Below are 18,862 nucleotides of genomic sequence, written 5' to 3' on the forward strand. Positions count from 1 at the left end.
TCGATGTTTCTTTATGAATAAATTAAGTACTTTTGGCAGTCACACCCCAGAGAGTGATGCCAGTGTTCTCAGCGCACATGTTGGAAGCACATGTTGCTGATTAGTTCCATTACTAGCAATGCAACTTGGATCATTGGGTTAAGGTGGTGTCTGCCAGGTTTCTCCATTGGAAAGTTACCGTTTTACTCTTTGTAACAAAAGAATGTCTTCTGGGGAGAATATACTTTGAGACTATGTAAGTATTCTGGGACTTTTCAAACTTTCATCCACTTGTTATCGTACGTTATTGATTCTTGCATGTTTATTATTGTTACGACATAGGTAAATAGTGGTTTTCTAGTTCCACCTTTCCTTCTACATTTGTTAGTTTGCTTTCTACTAAAAGGAAGAGCGTTTCCTTCTCCCTTTATTATTTCCATCCATGTGGACTCTTGTATCGGTATTCTATTCAATCAGTTGTAATGCCTAACTGTCACTATTTCTTTTGATGCTCAAATTATTTCAGGTTTGGCCAGTGGGAACATCTTCAAGATGGCTCCTGTATGTTTTTACTCTGTCCCCATCTTCTTTGGGCACTTTCTTAATTTTTGGCACAAGAACATCTTATTTTATTTTTTATTCCTTTTCTTTTCTTTTTTTGAGACAGAGTCTCGCTCTGTCACCCAGGCTGGAGTGGTGCTATCTTGGATCACTGCAACCTCTGCTTCCTGGGTTCCAGTTATTCTCCTGCCTCAGCCTTCTGAGTAGCTGGGATCATAGGTGTGTGTCACCATGCCCGGCTACCTTTTTTTTTTTTTTTTTTTGTATTTTTAGTAGAGATGGGGTTTCACCATGTTGGCCAAGCTGGTCTTGATTTCCTTGAAATCAACCATTTCTCCAAGAAGCCTTCATTCCATTGAGTGACAAAGGATATTTAAAAACCAAGATCTGCTGGGCACCGTGGCTCAAGCCTGTAATCCCAGCACTTTGGGGGGCTGAGGCGGGTGGATTAGAAGGTCAAGAGATTGAGACCATCCTGGCCAACATGATGAAGCCTCATCTCTACTAAAAATGCAAAAATTAGCTGGGCATAGTGGCACGTGCCTTAGTCCCAGGTACTTGGGAGGCTGAGGCAGGAGAATCGCTTGAACCTGGGAGGTAGAGGTTGCAGTGAACCGAGATTGTACCACTGCATTCCAGCCTGGGTGACACAGTGAAACTCTGTCTCAAAAAAAAAAAAAAAAAAAGAAACAAAGATCTGAGCATTACATGTGCTTGTAACCGCAAACTTTTAAAGCCACTCATTAGATAGTTATCTATAAGTGATCATTTTCACCAGGGCCATCACATGTTATACATGCCATTACATGCTCTTGCTCCTGTTTTCACATTCTTTTCAGCTCTGGGATTTGGGGCCACTGTGTATCTTTGCCTATTTAGGAAGCATTGCTTGCCCTGAAGTCTGTACTTTTGAAAAGACTTTAATTGCTCTTTCTTTGGGCAGTTCAAAGGTTACTGGATTTTATTTACTATCTTACTTACTTTAGATACTTTTATTCTGTTCTTTCATTTATATCTATTAAATAAAGATGTAGACTGTACTTAATTGTCTTTTTCCTCTTGGCAGTGGAGCAAGGCTAAAGGTGATTTTTGTTAATTTGTTACTCATTTGGGTTATCCATTTATCTGGATTTGATTTGAGGTGATGTTTAGTCTTGGTTTGTAAAGAGATCTGTACTGAACATTTCTGTGTTCTTTGCCTAAAATGTCTTTTCACAGGCTGACGTAGTGCTGCTATTTGGAGTGTGGGAATCCAGCTATAGGGAATTGGTTTTATGTGAGAGTCTGGCTAAGTTTTTATTTTCTTTTCTACTCAAAGAATATGTTTCATATTCCTGTCATTTGAAATTTGATTTTGCTCCTGACAATGAAAAATATTTAACAATTGTAATTCTCTTCATTCTTTAATGATTCTTTGATCCATCTGCCAGAATGTGAGCTGCATTCATTTTGTAGAAATTGTTTGACCTTTGGGACATAGATCTAATTCCTGATGTAGGTTCTTTAGAATATATTCCATGAAAATATATTTAAATTCTTAATTTGAAGACAAATTTTGTGATTTAGTCTGTGTGGTTTATAATAGTATTTTTTTCCTCCTTATTTGAATAAGTCTTCTAGTATCTAGGATAATCTGTGTGTGTGTGTGTGTGTGTGTGTGTGCTTGTGTATAAGTGTGTGTATGTGATTGTTGAGTTTAGGTAAGGTCACTTTTAGCAAGATGCATTGACATGGTCATCAGAGCCTTTGAAATTGTAGGCTGCATTTGAATAATAGTTTTGAAGACTTTTTTTTTCTTTAAAAAACATAGTGTATGTTGTAGGCAAGATAGTATTTTAATACCTAGCTCCTGTCAATCTTCTGAAAAATACTCATTTTGACGGTTTATGTGAAGAGCATCACAGGCATACATGGAATAGTGTAAAAGGCAAAAATATGCACCATCAGGTGAAAAGTGCTTATTAAATTCCTGCTATACTACTGTTTCCTGTGTCCCGGTGTTCCAGCTATTCAGATCAGACAGGACCTCTTTTCATCTGTATAGATGTTGATGTTCCAAGTAGGGAGAAATTGTGACTCCGCCTTTTGTATAGGCCTGAATTTGGGGAGTGCTTCTCCTGTGGGGCTGCGATCATTCTGAATTGTTCCATGACGGCTGTCTATAGGTGCATCCATGCTACATTCCCGTGGGAGAAGCCCCAGCTGTGTTTGCAGTGGGGTGCCCGGTGGGGAACAAGACCCTTCACTATCACAGAGGCTACCTGCCTGTGGGGGTAGAAGGTGCTATCTAGTTGAGGAAAATGAAACAGATGCGTATGAAACAATTGCCAGACAAAACATACCTTTATATATTAGTATTCCCAAGTTGGATATAGTAAAACAAAGTGGGAATTCTGTGCTAAAGACGTACATCAGTGTAAACGTTTTTCCTTCTTCGTTCAGTATGCTTTTGCTGCATCACAGGATACTGCTTATCAATTTACTTACCTTTGGCGACTAGTGACGTATGCTTGTTAGTATTACGTTTCAGAAGTTTTAGGTGCTGTGTAATTAGCCAGTTTTCCTGCCTCTCTGTGGTAGAGATTGAGGGGTTCATTTTCAAAGGGGTTATTGAGGTAGCAAACCATATTAATCATATTTTTAGTCTGAGAATAATACATGATTTTTTTTGAAATTGGGAGTCTCACTCTGTTGCCCAGGCTGGAGTGCAGTGGCCTGATCTCAGCTCACTGCAACCTCTGCCTCCCAGGTTCAAGTGATTCTCCTGCCTCACCTTTTGAGCAGCTAGGATTACAGGTATGTGCCCAGCTAATTTTTTGTATTTTCAGTAGACACAGGGGTTTCACCATGTTGGCCAGGTTGGTCTCAAACTCCTGACCTCAAGTAATCGCCTGCCTCAGCCTCCCAAAGTGCTGGGATTACAGATATGAGCCACTGCACCTGGCTAAGATCAAATTGCTGATACTCATAGAAATACTTTGTAAAATATCGCTCATAGTAATGAGTGTTTACAGTTCAATAATTATAGAATTACAGAAAGTAGCTGTGTATCTTTGGGTAAGGCACTTAGTCTTTCAGAACCCCAATTTTCTCAGTAGGAATTAAACTAGGACAATAAAATTTACTTCGTATATTTCTTGTGAGACTTGAATGAGATGACACATATGAAGCTCCACACAGTTCCTAGAATACAGAAGTGCTCTGTACATGTTAGCTATTATTATTACAACCTTAAATTATGGCTCTTTGTTGACCTTATGGAGTCTTTGGGTTATATATTAATTTAGATTGGCTAGCAGGTATACTGGGAGGTCTCTTGCTGTATTGAAATGTACATAAATCTTATTGGAATCCTGCTGAGGTTGGTTTTGGAATCTTGCATGTAGAAAAGTGACTATCTTGTAGGTTGGAAATGCTATATCAGTACCCTGAGGGAAAAAGGATAAAGGAAATAAAGCAAAATGAGGTGCAACTGTGTGAATCTACATTATTATACATATGACAGAAGGACAAACTACTAAATTGACAGTATGGTTATGTCAAAACTTCTTTCAAACTAATGGGAAGGTCTTTTACTATGTCAATAGAAAAAATTAAGTGAAATGCTGTAGACTAAAACTTTGGATCATTTGCTGACCACATCTCATTTAGTTCTCACAAAGGAACTGTGTGCAAAACAAAACAAAACAAAAACACAAAGACTAAAAACACTGGAGAAACTGGCTCTTGGTTTTGTTTCTGAATTAACTCTATAAAGTAGAAAGTGGCTAAGAAGAATCTTCGGAATAGAATACTAACTCTTCCTTTTCAGGTGAAGGGTATCCAGTGTGGGAAACTGAAATGAGCATTAGTTCTAGTTTTGTCATTGCTTGGCTTCGTGACTTTGGCCAAGTGTCTTAACCTGTCTGATCTTCAATTTTTTTCATCTGTTAGGGAAGAATTTTTGCCCCAGACCAATTTAGCTCTAAAATTCCTTGGTGTACTTTTAGACATACAAAATGAAGTTTAAATATCATTAAAAAATTTATTGGCTGGGTGCAGTGGTTCATACTTATAATCCCAGCACTTTGGGAGGCCTGGGGTGGGGGGTAGGAAACCTGAGGTCAGGAGTTTGAGACCAGCCTGACCAACATGGTAAAACTCTGTCTCTACTAAAAATACAAAAATTAGCCAGGCATGGTGGTGGCAGGCGCCTATAACCCCAGCTACTTGGGAGGCTGAGGCAGGAGAATCACTTGAATCTGATAGCTGGAGGTTGTAGTGAGCTGACGTTGTGTCATTGCATTCCAGTCTGGGTGACAAAAGCAAAACTCTGTCTCAAAACAAACAATTTATTTATTCATTTTTAAAACATTTTATTGTGGAAAAATTTAAAGTTACCTAAAAGTAGAGAGAATAGTATATCTTTTTTTTTTTTTTTTTTTTTTTTGAGACAGAGTCTTACTGGATTGCCCAGGCTGGAGTGCAATGGCGAGATCTCCGCCTCTGCCTCTCAGGTTCAAGTGATTCTTCTGCCTCAGCCTCCTGAGTAGTTGGGACTACAGGTACCTGCCACCACACCTGACTAATTTTTTTTGTATTTTTATTAGAGATGGGGTTTCACCATGTTGGCCAGGCTGGTCTGGAACTCCTGACCTCAAGTGATCCACCCCTCGGCCTACCGGAGTGCTTGGATACAGGTGTGAGCCACAGGGCCTGGCCTGTATAATAGATCTTAAGGTACACATTGCCCAGCCCAATAATGATAATTCATGGCCAATCTTACTTTGTCTAGAATTCTACCTCTTCTCCCCTTGGTTTAAAAAAAGTTTTAACTAATACTTTATTTTTATTCCGCCCCCTCTGCCACTGCTTTTTTTTCTTTTGAGACAGGGTCTCCGTTGGTTGCATAGGCTGGAGTGCAGTGGTGATGGTGTCACTACTCAGTGCAGCCTCCTTGACCTCTTGGGTTCAAGGGATCCCCTCACCTCAGCCTCCCCAGTGGCTAGGACTACATGTATATGCCACCACCTCTGGCTCATTAAAAAAATTTTTTTTGTAAAGATGGGGTCCTGGGCTCAAGAGATCCTCTTGCCTTGGCTTCCCAATGTCAACTTCATTTTATCAAAACGTTTTTAATTGATATATAATAGTTGTACAGTCCTCAAATATTTTTATTTATTTATTTTTGAGATGGAGTTTTGCACTGTTGCCCAGGCTGGAGTGCAGTGGTATAATCCCGGCTCACTGCAACCTCTGCCTCCGAGGTTCAAGCGATTCTCCAGCCTCAGCCTCCTGAGTAGTTGGGATTACAGGTGTGCACCACCATGCCCAGTTAATTTGTGTATTTTTAGTAGAGACGGGGTTTCACCATATTGGTCAGACTGATCTTGAACTCATAACCTTGTGCTCCCCCCCGCCTTCGCCTCCCAAAGTGCTGGGATTATAGGCGTGAGCCACTGTGCCTGACGTCCTCCATTATTTTAAAGCAAATCTCAGTCTTCATAATTTCATTTTTAAATATTTCAGGATATATCCAGGAGGAAAAGACTCTTTTTTAACACATAAACATCCAGGCCAGGTGCTGTGGCTCACATCTGTAATCCCAGCACTTTTGGAGGCCAATGCCATTATCACACATAAGTTGAAAAACATTCATAATTCCTTTGTTTATTTACAGATGGAGTTTCATTTTTGTTGCCCAGGCTGAAGTGCAGTGGTGTGATTTCTGCCCACTGCAATCCCTGCCTCCTGGTTTCAAGCGATTCTCTTGCCTCAGCATCCCAAATTGCTGAGATTACAGGTGTGCGCCCCCACACCAGGCTAATTTTGTATTTTTAGTAGAGATGGGGTTTCACCATGTTGGTCAGGCTGTTTTTGAAGTCCTGACCTCAAGTGATCCACCGGCCTCCACCTCCCAAAGTGCTGGGATTACAGGAGTGAGCCACCAGGCCAGCCTTTCTTTCTTCTTTTTTTTGATCATAATTCCTTAATATCATTAAATATACAGTTGTTTTTCAGATTTTTCCCAGTTCTCTTTTTTTTTTTTCAGTTTGTAATTTGAATTGGGATCCAAATAAAGTAATCATAGCAACTGAGTTATGTATTTCTTAAGACTTTAAATTTATAGTTCCTTCTCAGTCTTTTTTCTTGCAATTTGTTGTCTAAAAACCAGTTAATTTGTCCTGTTGTATTTTTTGATTTTGATAAATTTCCATGATGTTAATTTTTTTGTTCTTTATAAAGTGATCTATAACTTGCTCAGATTTTTTTTTTTGATCAAGAATACATCATAGAAGGTGTTGTATTCTACTAAGAGGCATATGATGGCTGGACACTACTTTATCTGTGATATTGACAGGCATTGATGATGATTTCCTAGACCTGTGAATTTATTAGGAATTATGAAATAGTGCTATTCTAGTTCTATCATTCCTTCTTCATATGTTAGTTGGGAAACTTTTAAGGAGACTTTTTCTCTCATTGGCTGTTTGATTGCTCTGAGGTACAGGTAGGAGAGATGCACATACCTTTTATTTACCAATCATCATAATACTTCCCCTAGGCTCTACCAGGGGTGGCTATTTTTTTTTGGTAAATATCATTATGAACCCATGGTATTGAGTATGTTTGATGTGCTTCAATTTATTGCAATTATTATCCTTCTTGATGCTCACATTCTCAGGCCAGCAAAGTCCTTTTCTGGTTGGCTGCGGCATCTTTTTGACATGACCAATAATCTTTGATAGCTTCCTTGATTTCTGGTATAACAAGGTATTCCAGCATCATTTTGTACATTTCCTGCCCCATTCTGGAATCAGCCATTTCTTCAAGGACTCTTAGTTCCTTTTAGTGGGAAGTCGTATTTACTTACCACTGTCTGATAGTAGTCATCTCAGTGGTACTGGGTCAGTCTTTGCTTCTAGGCCTTTTAATGGATTCATAAGAAAGTAAATATTAAAAAAATAATATACACTGGGCTCAGTGGCTCACACCTGTAATCCCAGCACTTTGGGAGGCCAAGGTGGGTGGATCATCTGAGGTAAGGAATTCATGACCAGCCTGGACAACATGGTGAAACCCTGTCTCTACTAAAAATACAAAAATTAGCCAGGCATGGTGTCATGTGCCTGTAGTCCCAGATACTTGAGAGGCTGAGGCAGGAGGATCACTTGAATCCGGGAGATAGAGGTTGCAGTGAGCCTGGATCACCCCACTGCACTCCAGCCTGGGTGACAGAGCGAGACTCCATCTCAAAAAAAAAAATACATCATGAGTTTATACTTCATCATTTTAATTCAGAAACATCCTACACTAGAAAATGAGTAGAGAAATAAACAGAATCCAGGTATGCATTTTGAAGAATTACATTATTACTATGAAACATTTTATTGCATTTTGTTCTCCTTTCAGGTAAACAGTCTATTGTTGGAGTTTCTTTACTTTCTAGAATATAAATATTAACCTTCTAGCTAATAACAATGGTATTACTTAAATATACACCTGTTTTTGAACTCACAGGATACATTTCAGTCCTCTTTGAAAACAGCTTCTTTCTTGTCCCTAACAACCCATCATTGACCAGGTCTATATCTTAAAGTGCTACGTTTGAGGCCGGGCATGGTGATTCATGGGAGGCTGAGGTGGGCGGATCACGAGGTTAGGAATTCAAGGCCAGCCTGGTGAACATGGTGAAAGCCTGTCTCTACTAAAAATACAAAAATTAGCTGGGCGTGGTGGCGGGCACCTGTAATCCTAGCTACTCAGGAAGCTGAGGCAGGAGAATCATTTGAACCCAGGAGGTGGAGGTTGCAGTGAGCTGAGATAGCACCATTGCACTCCAGCCTGGGCAATAGGGTGAGACTCATCTCAAAAACAAAACAAAACAAAACAAAACAAAACAAAACAAAACAAAACAGTGCTAGGTTTGAGCTGTCCTGCTGTCCTTGAACTGACAAACAATGGCAATGGGGATCACAAGTGAAATGGTTTGTATAGAAGCCCAGAGGAATGAAGGAGTTTGCATATCTGAAGAACAGCTATTCTAAGTATGAGTTATTTTGAAGGGGTGGCCAGAGATAAGATATAGGGAGTGGGTTGGGGCTAGGTCACAAACAATTCAGTATGTCTTGCTGAGGAACTGTTATTTTTATCCTACAGGAAATTTCCTAAGAATTTTAATATGGAAATATCTTGATTAGAATTGCAAATTCAAAAGGCTTTTGTAGCCACATGAGGAATAAACTGAGACGGGGAAGCAGTAAGCAGGCTATTGCAGGACATGAGAAGCTGGATGAATTTGGAGTTATTTGGCAGTTCAAATAATTAGGAATTAGTGATTAATTGGATATAGGCAGGAAGTAAAAGAATAGAGTCCGGGATGGCCCTTAGGTTTCCTTCAGTTTGAATTAGTAAATGTAGAATGTAGAAGGAGCAGTCTGGGTTGGTGGCATGTGAGTGTGGCTTAAGTGGGATAAGTTCTGCTTAGGGGTTGTCAGCTTGCATTACCTTGGACTTTCTGGTAGAGACGTCTGTACATGTACAAATATATATAAACATAAGGACTCAGACTTGGGTTCAAATCCCAGCTCTGTTACTTCCTATCTGTGTGACCTTGGGTAGGTTAGTTAACCTTTCCATGTCTCGTTATAGTTGTAGAAAGGGGATAATGGCACATAATTCATAAGGTTGTTGTGTGAATTAAACAATCTGACAGAAGTCTAACAAGGTGTCTAATACACAATAACTTGATAAATGTTGTCATTGCTATTCTAGATATGGGGATTGCCAGTATCTTGTTTAGAGCCATGGAAGGGATGAGATTCATTAGAGAGATGAGAATGAGAAGAGAGGGGACCAAATATGGACTGTTGGGGTATGTCAACAGTTGAGCCTCAGAAACTCAGTTGCCTCTACCCTCAGTAGGTTGTTTCAGATATCACTGGAGGAAGCAGAGGTTTATTTCTGTCTTATAGCCACTTGTAACAAGTGTTGTTTTTACTCCCAGGCTTATATATTCACATTCATTCATTTATTAAACATGCTTTTGCTAAGTTATAGGTAGACATTATTCTAGGTGCTAAAGCTTTGCAGAGAACAGTCACCTTGGTCACAGGCTTCAGAATACCAACATTCTAGAGGAGAGAGAGGTAGCCATCAAAAAGATAAAAGTATTTGCTAGTGATAAGTACTTTAGAGAGAATGAAAATATGAAATGCTAGAGAATTCCTAGTTGTCTATATTAGATTGGGTGTTAGAGAAAGCTTCTCTGAGAAGGATATAGGACATGAAAGGCTGGATGGATTTGGGAGTTATTTGGCAGGTCAAATAATTAGGAAGATTGGAGGGAAGTACAAAGGTAGTGCAAGGGCCCTTTGTTAGTGCAAAGGCCCCACCATGGGAATAAGCTGTGGAGAACACTAAAAAGACCAGTGGGACCCAAGAGAGGGCACTGGGAAAACAGACAAGCTGAGGCCAAAGAGCAGGTGGTAACCAAGCCACATAGGGCCCTCTAAGCCAGGATAAAGAGTAGAGGTTTGTTGCAAGTGATTTGGAAAATCTCCAGAGACCTTTAGGCAGGGAAGTAGTACACTGATTTACCTTTTCTATCTTTCTTTCTTTTTTGTTTTTGAGACAGAGTCTCACTCTGTCATCCAGGCTGGAGTGCAGTGGCATGATCTTGGCTCACTGCAACCTCCCCTTCCCAGGTTCAAGTGATTCTCCTGCCTCAGCCTCCTGAATAGCTGGGATTACAGGCATGCGCCACCATGCCCAGCTAATTTTTGTATTTTTAGTAGAGACAGGCTTTCACCATGTTAGTCAGACTGGTCTTGAACTCCTGACCTCATGATCCTCCCGCCTTGGCCTCCCAAAGTGCTGGGATTACAGGCATGAACCATCATGCCCGGCCTTTTGATTTACCTTATCAAAAGGTCACTGTATGGTTGAGCATGATGGCTTATGCTTGTAATCCCAGTACTTTGGGAAGCTGAGGTGGGAGGATTGCTTGAGCCCAGGAGTTCAAGACTAGCCTGGGCAACAAAGCAACACCCTATCTCTACAAACAATTTAAAATTAGCTGGATGTGGTGGTGCACTCCTGTGGTCACAGTTACTTGGGAGGCTGAGGCAGGAGGATTGCTTCCACCCAGGAATTTGAGGCTTCAGTGAGCCAAGATCACACCACTGCACTCCAGACTGGGTAACAGAACAAGACCCTGTCTCAGTCAATCAGTCAATCAGTCAGTCAGTCAATCAGTCAATCACAGTAATCACAAGAGTCAAGAATGAGGTAGGGACATTGATCACAATCAGTCAGTCACAGTGATCACAAGAGTCAAGAATGAGGTAGGGTATTCATTTGCATACCTCAGGGCAGAAATAGGTGGCTAATGAAATAATCTAGATGAAAGATACTTTATTTTGTTGTCTCTTTTTTTTTATTACCAAGTAAAGGCCTCATCCTGAGTCTCTTCCTTGCTTGGAAGCCTCACAGCTGTCCTTGAACAGATCCCTGTCGGGAGAATTGTTTGGATAATTGAGGTGCTCCAGGCCTGGAGCAGTGATGACCTAGTGAAGGTACTTAACCTGATTCATAACACAGGGCAGCAGGGGTTAATGAATGGGGTTCTAAGATATGAGCATGTGTTGAATTACTTTCTTCTGAGGAGAGTTCATAGCTTCTTACCAGTTTGTCAAAGGGACCTGTGACCTCCAAAAGGGTAACCATTAACAGACAGTGCATTGAGCACTGATGGGAGGTGTCATAGGAATTACAGAAAACAAGAGCACCAGTGGTAGCTCCGGCTTTCTAAGGTAGAGGTTAGGGAGAGAGGGAAAACACAAAGTTAGACATGATTATGAAGAAAAATGGGGTAGGCAGGCCAGATCATATGGCAGTCAGGGAAAATATTAAGAGATAATAAATCTTTTCCCCTTAGCTTCCTCCCTGTACATTTTTACTTGGGTCTAGAAATTCACATGTTGCATTCAGTGTCCATAAATACCACAAGATGGCGAGGTTGCTCCTTAAAATGAATGTGACTTACTAAGTGGTAAAGATGAGGGAGAAAGAGAAAGAAAATGTGTGTTAGGTGCTCCTCTCTGATTTTCCATAACTTCTCTGATTTTTCTTAGCTCTACTTATATATAAAATAGAACTGACATGCATAATCCCATTTTGATGTCCATTCTCTGCTTTATTCTGTTTATTTATTCTCATAAATATTTGTTGATAGTACAGGTAGTCAGTATTTAAATAGTTATGGTAAGTATAAGGTGAAAAGGTGGAATACATTTTCACTCATTATAGAATATATAGGTTTATTATTATTGTCAGCTTCTTCGCTATTATGAATAAGTGCAAGGTTTCAACTACAAAATGTTTCAATTTTCATGGCTTATTAAACAACAGAATTTCAATACTTAGATGTCTGTTGTCATCATTTGACATACCTCAGGGCAGTTTTCTTTTTGTTATTCTCAAGATTTTGCATAAAAGTTAAGCTAATATAGTATTAATATATTGATTAATTCATCTTTAGTAACTGTATATTTCACTCTCAATGTAAAATTCATTTTGCTTGTGTTATCTAATCAAATTAAATCCTCATAAGAAATCTACGTGATAAATCTGAATATTGCCATTTTACAGATGAAGACATTGAGTCTTGGGGAGATTGAATAAATGTCAAAGATTTAATAGTTGTCAGAGCTATAATTTGAATTTAGATTTTTTTTAATCCCCAAACTCCTCTTTTTCACTATACTTTACTGCTTCCAACAAGAGCAACTATTCCTTTTCTCTTTAATAGTAATACTAGAAGTTGTAATTTACAGTAATTAGGATATTTGTGTTTCTCCCTTTTTCTAAGCTGAACAGAAAGAGAAGTTTTCCTGTAGGCCTTTATCTAGAAGAGTCCATTTAGAGTTGCACTGATGGTGAGGGATCTGGGTTTGTCCCATTTGAGGGATTTAGGCTTCTCGCCAGAAGCACCTGATTTTCCAAACCTAGAGTGAACTGAAACTTAATTCCTTTTTGTGACTTCCTGCTGAGATAACAGGTGGTTCACGGTGCACAGGCCTTCCTGCTATTGGCAGCTTCTCTCTGTTCCTGGATAATTGTTTTATGCTGGGGACTGCCTGTGGTTTGAAAACCATTGCTTTGAAGACTGGAATCCCGGGCCAGGGTGCCCTTAACAGCAGTATGCTGCCTGCCCTGGAACTCATTCTCTAAAGCTTGCTGTTAATTTGTTTCTGTACAGAGAATGTTGACTTATAGTTTATTTCTCTTTATTTACTTCATGTTCCATTTTTGCTTTTCTAAAGACTGAGAGAGTAATCATTAAGAATTTATAAGTTTTGTTGTTGATATTGGGAGACAAAACTGGAATTTACCTGAATCAAGACATTTGAGTTTTTTCAATATGGTTTTATGTGGCTGGGCGCAGTTGCTCATGCCTGTAATCTCAGCACTTTGGGAGGCCAAGGCAGGTGGTTCCCTTGAGCTCAAAAGTTCAGCACCAGCCTGGGCAACATAGTGACATCCCATCCCTACCTAAAATGCAAAAATTAGCCAGGCGTAGTGGTGCATGCCTGTAGTCCCAGCTACTCGGGAAGCTGAGGTGGGAGAATTGCTAGAACACAGTCAGTGAGGTTGCAGTGAGCCCTGACAGTGCCACTGTACTCCAGTCTGGGTGACAGAGTGAGACTCAGTCTCAAAAATAAATAAAAAAAAATAATATGAATTGAAAAAAATGATTTTGTTTTTTCTTCATGTAATAGTTCTAATTGAAAAATAGGCATGGTGGAAATAAGATTGACCACGAATAATTATTGAAGTTGACTGATGGGTTTATTTTATATATATGTGTGTGTATGTGTGTGTGTGTGTGTGTGTGTGTGTGTGTGTGTGTGTATTTTTTGAGATGGAGTCTTGCTCTGTGACCAAGTTAGAGTGCAGTGGTGCGATCTCAGCTCAATGCAACCTTCGTCCCCTGGGTTGAAGCAATTCCTGTGCCTCAGCCTCTCAAGTAGCTAGGACTACAGGCGCGCGCCACCATGCCCAGCTAATATTTTGTATTTTTATTAGAGATGGGGTTTCACCATGTTGGTCAGGATGGTCTTGATCTCCTGACCTCGTGATCCGCCCACCTCGGCCTCCCAAAGTGCTGGGATTGCATGCTTGCACCACTGCGCCCAACTGTGGGTTTATTATATATTCGATCTATTTTTATTTGACATTTTCTAAGTTAAAACATAAGCAGAGACATGTTTTAATACCTTTTTTATCATCAGTAATTATAAATATAATATTGAACTATTTTAGTTATTTTTTTATTTTAGCAATTAATTCAAGAAAGATCTTTTAATTCTTTAATATTGAGTGATAATTTCATCTGTGGAGTTTGTTTTACATACTCTTATTTGTAACAAAGATCAGTTCTGGTGGTGAATGCATCTGGGTACATTAATCGGTGATTATCATTCACTTCTATAGTTTCCTTTATTTACTTTTTATAGATTATTTGTTTTTTTTAATTTTTATTGTTATTATTATTATTTTCTGAGACAGGTCTCACTCTGTTGCCCAGGCTGGAGTGCAGTGGCACCATCTTGACTCACTGTAACCTCTACCTCCCAAGCTCAAGTGATTCTCAGTCTTAGCCTCCCGAGTAGCTGGGACTTCAGGTGCATGCCACCACACCGGCTAATTTTTGTAATTTTAGTAGAGACAGGGTTTTATCATGTTGGCCAGGCTGGTCTTAGATTCCTGACCTCAAGTGATCTGGCCTCCTTGGCCTCCTAAAATTCTGGGATTATAGGCATGAGCCACCATATCCAGCCAAAACATTATTTTTATATAAAATATTTTTGTATTCATTCCTTCCTTCAATAAAGGTTATTCAACACTGTTCTAGAGGCTGAGGATACAGCAGTGAACCAAACAGAAAAACATTCTAGAGTGTACACTTCAGTAGGGAGGAGACAAAATAAGTCTAACAAATAACTGTTTTACATTTCTGTTATGATAAGCACTGTGGCAACATATATAATGAGGGTGCTCTTTTATAAAAGGTTGAGGGAGAGTCTTCCAGGTGGCCGGAGAAACAAGGCTAGCAGGCAACTCTTTCATGGCCTTCCTAAACCAGCACATGCAGCGAATATCATCAGGTAGCTCATGCGTATGGAAAGCTCTTCATTGCGCTACTCTGCTTGTTGGAGACAGATTCATGTAGCTTCTGATACAGCCTTTATTTATTTTTATTTTTATTTTTTTTGAGATGGAGTCTTGCTCTATTGCCTAGGCTAAAGTAGTGACACAATCTTGGCTCACTGCAACCTCTGCCTCTGGGATTCAAGTGATTCTTCTTCCTCAGCCTCCCCAGTTGCTGGGATTACAGGCACCCACCACCACGGCCAGCTAATTTTTGTGTTTTTAGTAGAGATAGGGTTTCACTATGTTGGCCAGGCTGGTCTCAAACTCCTGACCTCAGGTGATCCTCCCATCTTGGCCTCCCAAAGTCCTGGGATAGGCGTGAGTCACTGTGCCTGACCTGATACAGTCTTTATAATGTAGCAATAAGCACCAGGACTGAGGGAAGCAGTAAGAAAATCTTTCTTGTGTTCTGTTGATTCTTGCTGATTGCAAAAAAAAAAAAAAAAAAGAAAAAGAAAAGAAAAAAAAATGTGATACCTTCTCTTTGTAATCTTAAAAATCATTTAGTTGATGTAATTGTTTTATTTAGTCCAAATTTTAAATTGCACCCAGCCTCTGATTTTCTTTAAGAATAGCCAGGGTAGGCCACTCATGCCTGTAATCTCAGCACTTTGGGAGGCTGAGGTGGGCAGATCACAAGGTCAGGGGTTTGAGACCAGCCTGGCCAACATGGTGAAACCCTGTCTTTACTAATAATACAAAAATTAGCCAGGTGTGGTGGCATGTGCCTGTAGTCCCAGCTATTTGGAAGGCTGAAGCAGAACAATCGCTTGAAACTGAGAGGCAGAGGTTGCAGGGAGCCAAGATCTTGCCATTGCACTCCAGCCTGGGCAACAGAGTGAGACTCCATCTCAAACAAACAAACAAACAAACAAACAAACAAACAAACAAACAAACAAAGAAACAAGCAAACAAAGAAACAAAGAAACAAGCAAACAGAATAGCCAGGATAGAGCACTGTAATGAGTTCTCACTGCCTTCTTCAAGGAATAGTATATATCTAATAGTCTTAAAATGCTGCAGGATTTCTGGATAGAAATGGTTTTAACACACTATATTTATTGTACAATGATTTTAGCACACCCTGTGTAGTGCTGAATATGTTTATTCTTGTTGTTTTAGGGTATGGTCAAACAGGTCCAATTTCTCAGCGAGCTGGTTATGATGCTGTTGCCTCTGCTGTTTCTGGTCTGATGCACATCACGGGGCCTGAGGTAGGTATCCTTCTTTAGAATATTCATAATTTCTTCCCTTACGTATTCCAAAGGGATTTTACTTTGCACTATCCCATAGGATTAAACGAGTTATTGGGTTGGGGCAAAAGTAGTTGCTGTTTTTGCCATTGAAAGTAATAATTTTAGAAAGAAACAAGGGAAAGAATGACTTATGAAAGTAAAATGGGAAGCATTCATTACAAATGTATTAGAGGCTAAACATCAATTTGGCCACATGGAAAAGAGCAGTGTTTTTAGCAAGAAGCCATAGATTAGTTAGTGAACACATTTTCCATATTTATTATGTTATTCAAGCTTAATATAGGCAACTTTATGTGATTTAGGAATATTCCTTCTTTGAAATAAAAGTTAACTAGACTAGACCACAGATGTCCATTCTACTAGAGTGCCTTCATTTGGCATGTATACATAGCAGAGGGTTTCTTAAATGTGTTGCTTAAAGCCTCAGGTTTAAATGTGTCTGATTTGTCAATGTGCATTAGATTCTGACAGTGAAGTAATTAATTTGATTTTATAATAATTCCTCTCCACTGATAGTGGGTTGGGAAGTTTCTAACAAGTGTTTAGATGGCCAAAATGTAGGTGTGAAAGTCTAATAAGTAAGAATGCGTAAAGACATCTATTTCAAAACAAGCAGGATTCATGACCTTACAAAACTTGTTTTAGTAGGTATTCATTCCCTAAATCACTTCCTCTAGTTAATTCTTCAGGAAATATTGCTTGCTGTAGTGTTGAAATAGACTGAGGCAGAGTGACCTGAAGTCTTTTGCAGTCTTCCTTTTATTTATTTAATTTTACTAATCAATGAATTATTTCCCTTTGTCTCTAATTTCTGATTATGAGATTTACTGTTTATTAATTTCAAAGAGCTATTGAGGTTTTCATTTCTTGAAATATAAAGTTATTGCACTTTCATCTTCATTTCATTTTCACACATTTAGGAAAAACGTGATTGGCCCTTGCTTTGTTTTGTTTATTTTATTATTATTATTTTTTTGATACAGAGTCTTCCTCTTATTGCCCAGACTGGAGTGCAGTGGCATCATCTTGGCTCATTGCAACCTCCATCTTCTGGGTTCAAGTGCTTCTTTTGCCTCAACCTCCCAAGTAGCTGGGATTATAGGCATGTACAGCCACTCTTGGCTAATTTTGTATATTTAGTAGAGATGGAGTTTTACCATGTTGCCCAGGCTGGTCTTGAACTCGTGACCTCAGGTGATCTACCCACCTCATCCTTCTAAAGTGCTGGGATCACAGGCATGAGCCACGGCACTTGGCCTTGTTTTGTTTTTTTGAGACAGGGTCTCAGTCAAAGCTGGAGTGCAGCCTCAATGGCACACTGCAGCCTCCTGGGCTCAATAGATTCTCCAACCTCAAACTCCCACATAGCTTGGACTACAGGTACGTGGCACCACACCTGACTAATTTTTAAATTTTTTGCAGAGATGCTGTCCTATTATGTTGCCCAATCTGGTCTTGAACTCCTGGGCCCAAGCCATCTTGGCCTCCCAAAGTGCTGGGATTACAGGCGTGAGCCACTGTGCCCTGCTGGCCTTTCCTTAAAATATTTAAGAGCACCAGTTTTCTTTCCATCCATGGAGAGAATAGAGCATGAACATTTCTCTCATTGCTCAATTCCATAGAGTCTCATAAGGCCAAGACATTCTCTACTGTGAATGCTTTTATTTAAGGGTGTTGAACTCAATTAGGAATATGTGAAAAGATATGGGATTTAAATATTTGTATATTCAAATGATAAAATGAATTAAATGAAAAACTGCTGAGATGGGTGATCACTATAGTTCCTTTAGTACATTGTACTGTGGTCTAACAGGGATAACTACACAGTATAGCTCAACCTTATGATTTTCCAGTCAATGACAGCTTTTATCTCTTGTATTACCCTACTTGGGTGATTTTTGTTCTAGGTGAGCAAATAACATTTATTGAGTGCTTGGTATGTGCCAAACATTGCTTTATATACTTTCCAGGTATTACATTAAGTAAACTTAACTCTCATACTGTATTTATTTCACATGGACACATCTTTCACTCCTTAATTCAGTTACTCATCCACCTAGTAAGTAGTTACTGCATCTGTTTCCTACCGTATGATGGGAATGGTGGTAGGTGCTGGAGATTAAGCAGGCAACAGGACAGGCACAAGCCCTTACCTTCCTGTAACTATTAAGTGGGGAAAACAAATATTAACAGAAAATATTTATTACATGTAAATAAAAAGAACTCTGAAGAAGTGTACAGGGTGCTATGAACATATATAGCAGTGTGCCTCAGGCCATTATTATGCTTCTAAAGATCTCCACAAAGTGTGGTTTGGCAGCCAAGGATAAAGCAGATTGAAAAGAATCAGTCCATGCTGGGAGTCCCGCTTAAGAAAGTTGTTTTCCCTTATCTCATCAGGAATATATTAATAATTTCCTAAGCCTCTCAGTGGAGATTGTATAGGAAAGATCACTTCTGAAAGCCTTGGCTAATACTTTCAACCAGCCAATGCACACGCACAATTGCCAATTATATACATTGTGTACGAACATTTCTCTAACTGCACAGCCGTGTATCTGTGCTGTAGCATAACTCCATGTTGTCAGATGACTGATTGGAACCCAGGCTTCTCTGACATCAGGAGGCTTCTCCATATCACCCTACACAGTGGAGCCCAACTTTATCAGGGCCGTTGGTCAGGGAAGGCATCTCTATAGTCAGAGTGGGATCCTGTTAACCATTAGCTAATTAGCATTAGAGAGTAATGCACGGTATTTCATGTCATCTAGATGCTGGAGAGTCTGGTAGTTTTGAAGAGCCCAAAGAAGGGCAGTGTCACTAAATTATTGTGAATTAATAAAGAAGTGGGGCCAAATGTGGTTGGGAAG

The 18,862-nt window shown here is 39.6% G+C and overlaps 1 protein-coding gene across 15 annotated transcripts in view; it reads left to right on the forward strand.

The window, feature by feature from the left end:
- Positions 1 to 18,862, forward strand: part of SUGCT (succinyl-CoA:glutarate-CoA transferase) — a 723,305-nt gene that overhangs the window by 75,925 nt on the left and 628,518 nt on the right. For all 15 annotated transcript variants that reach the window (XM_054237014.2, XM_054237011.2, XM_002751352.7 and 12 more), the window contains one exon: positions 15,859 to 15,950. In XM_054237014.2, coding sequence (XP_054092989.2) covers positions 15,859 to 15,950 — 92 coding nt within the window. The remainder of the gene's footprint in view (positions 1 to 15,858; positions 15,951 to 18,862) is intronic.

This window comes from Callithrix jacchus, chromosome 11 (assembly GCF_049354715.1).
Source record: "Callithrix jacchus isolate 240 chromosome 11, calJac240_pri, whole genome shotgun sequence".
Lineage (NCBI taxonomy): Eukaryota > Metazoa > Chordata > Mammalia > Primates > Cebidae > Callithrix > Callithrix jacchus.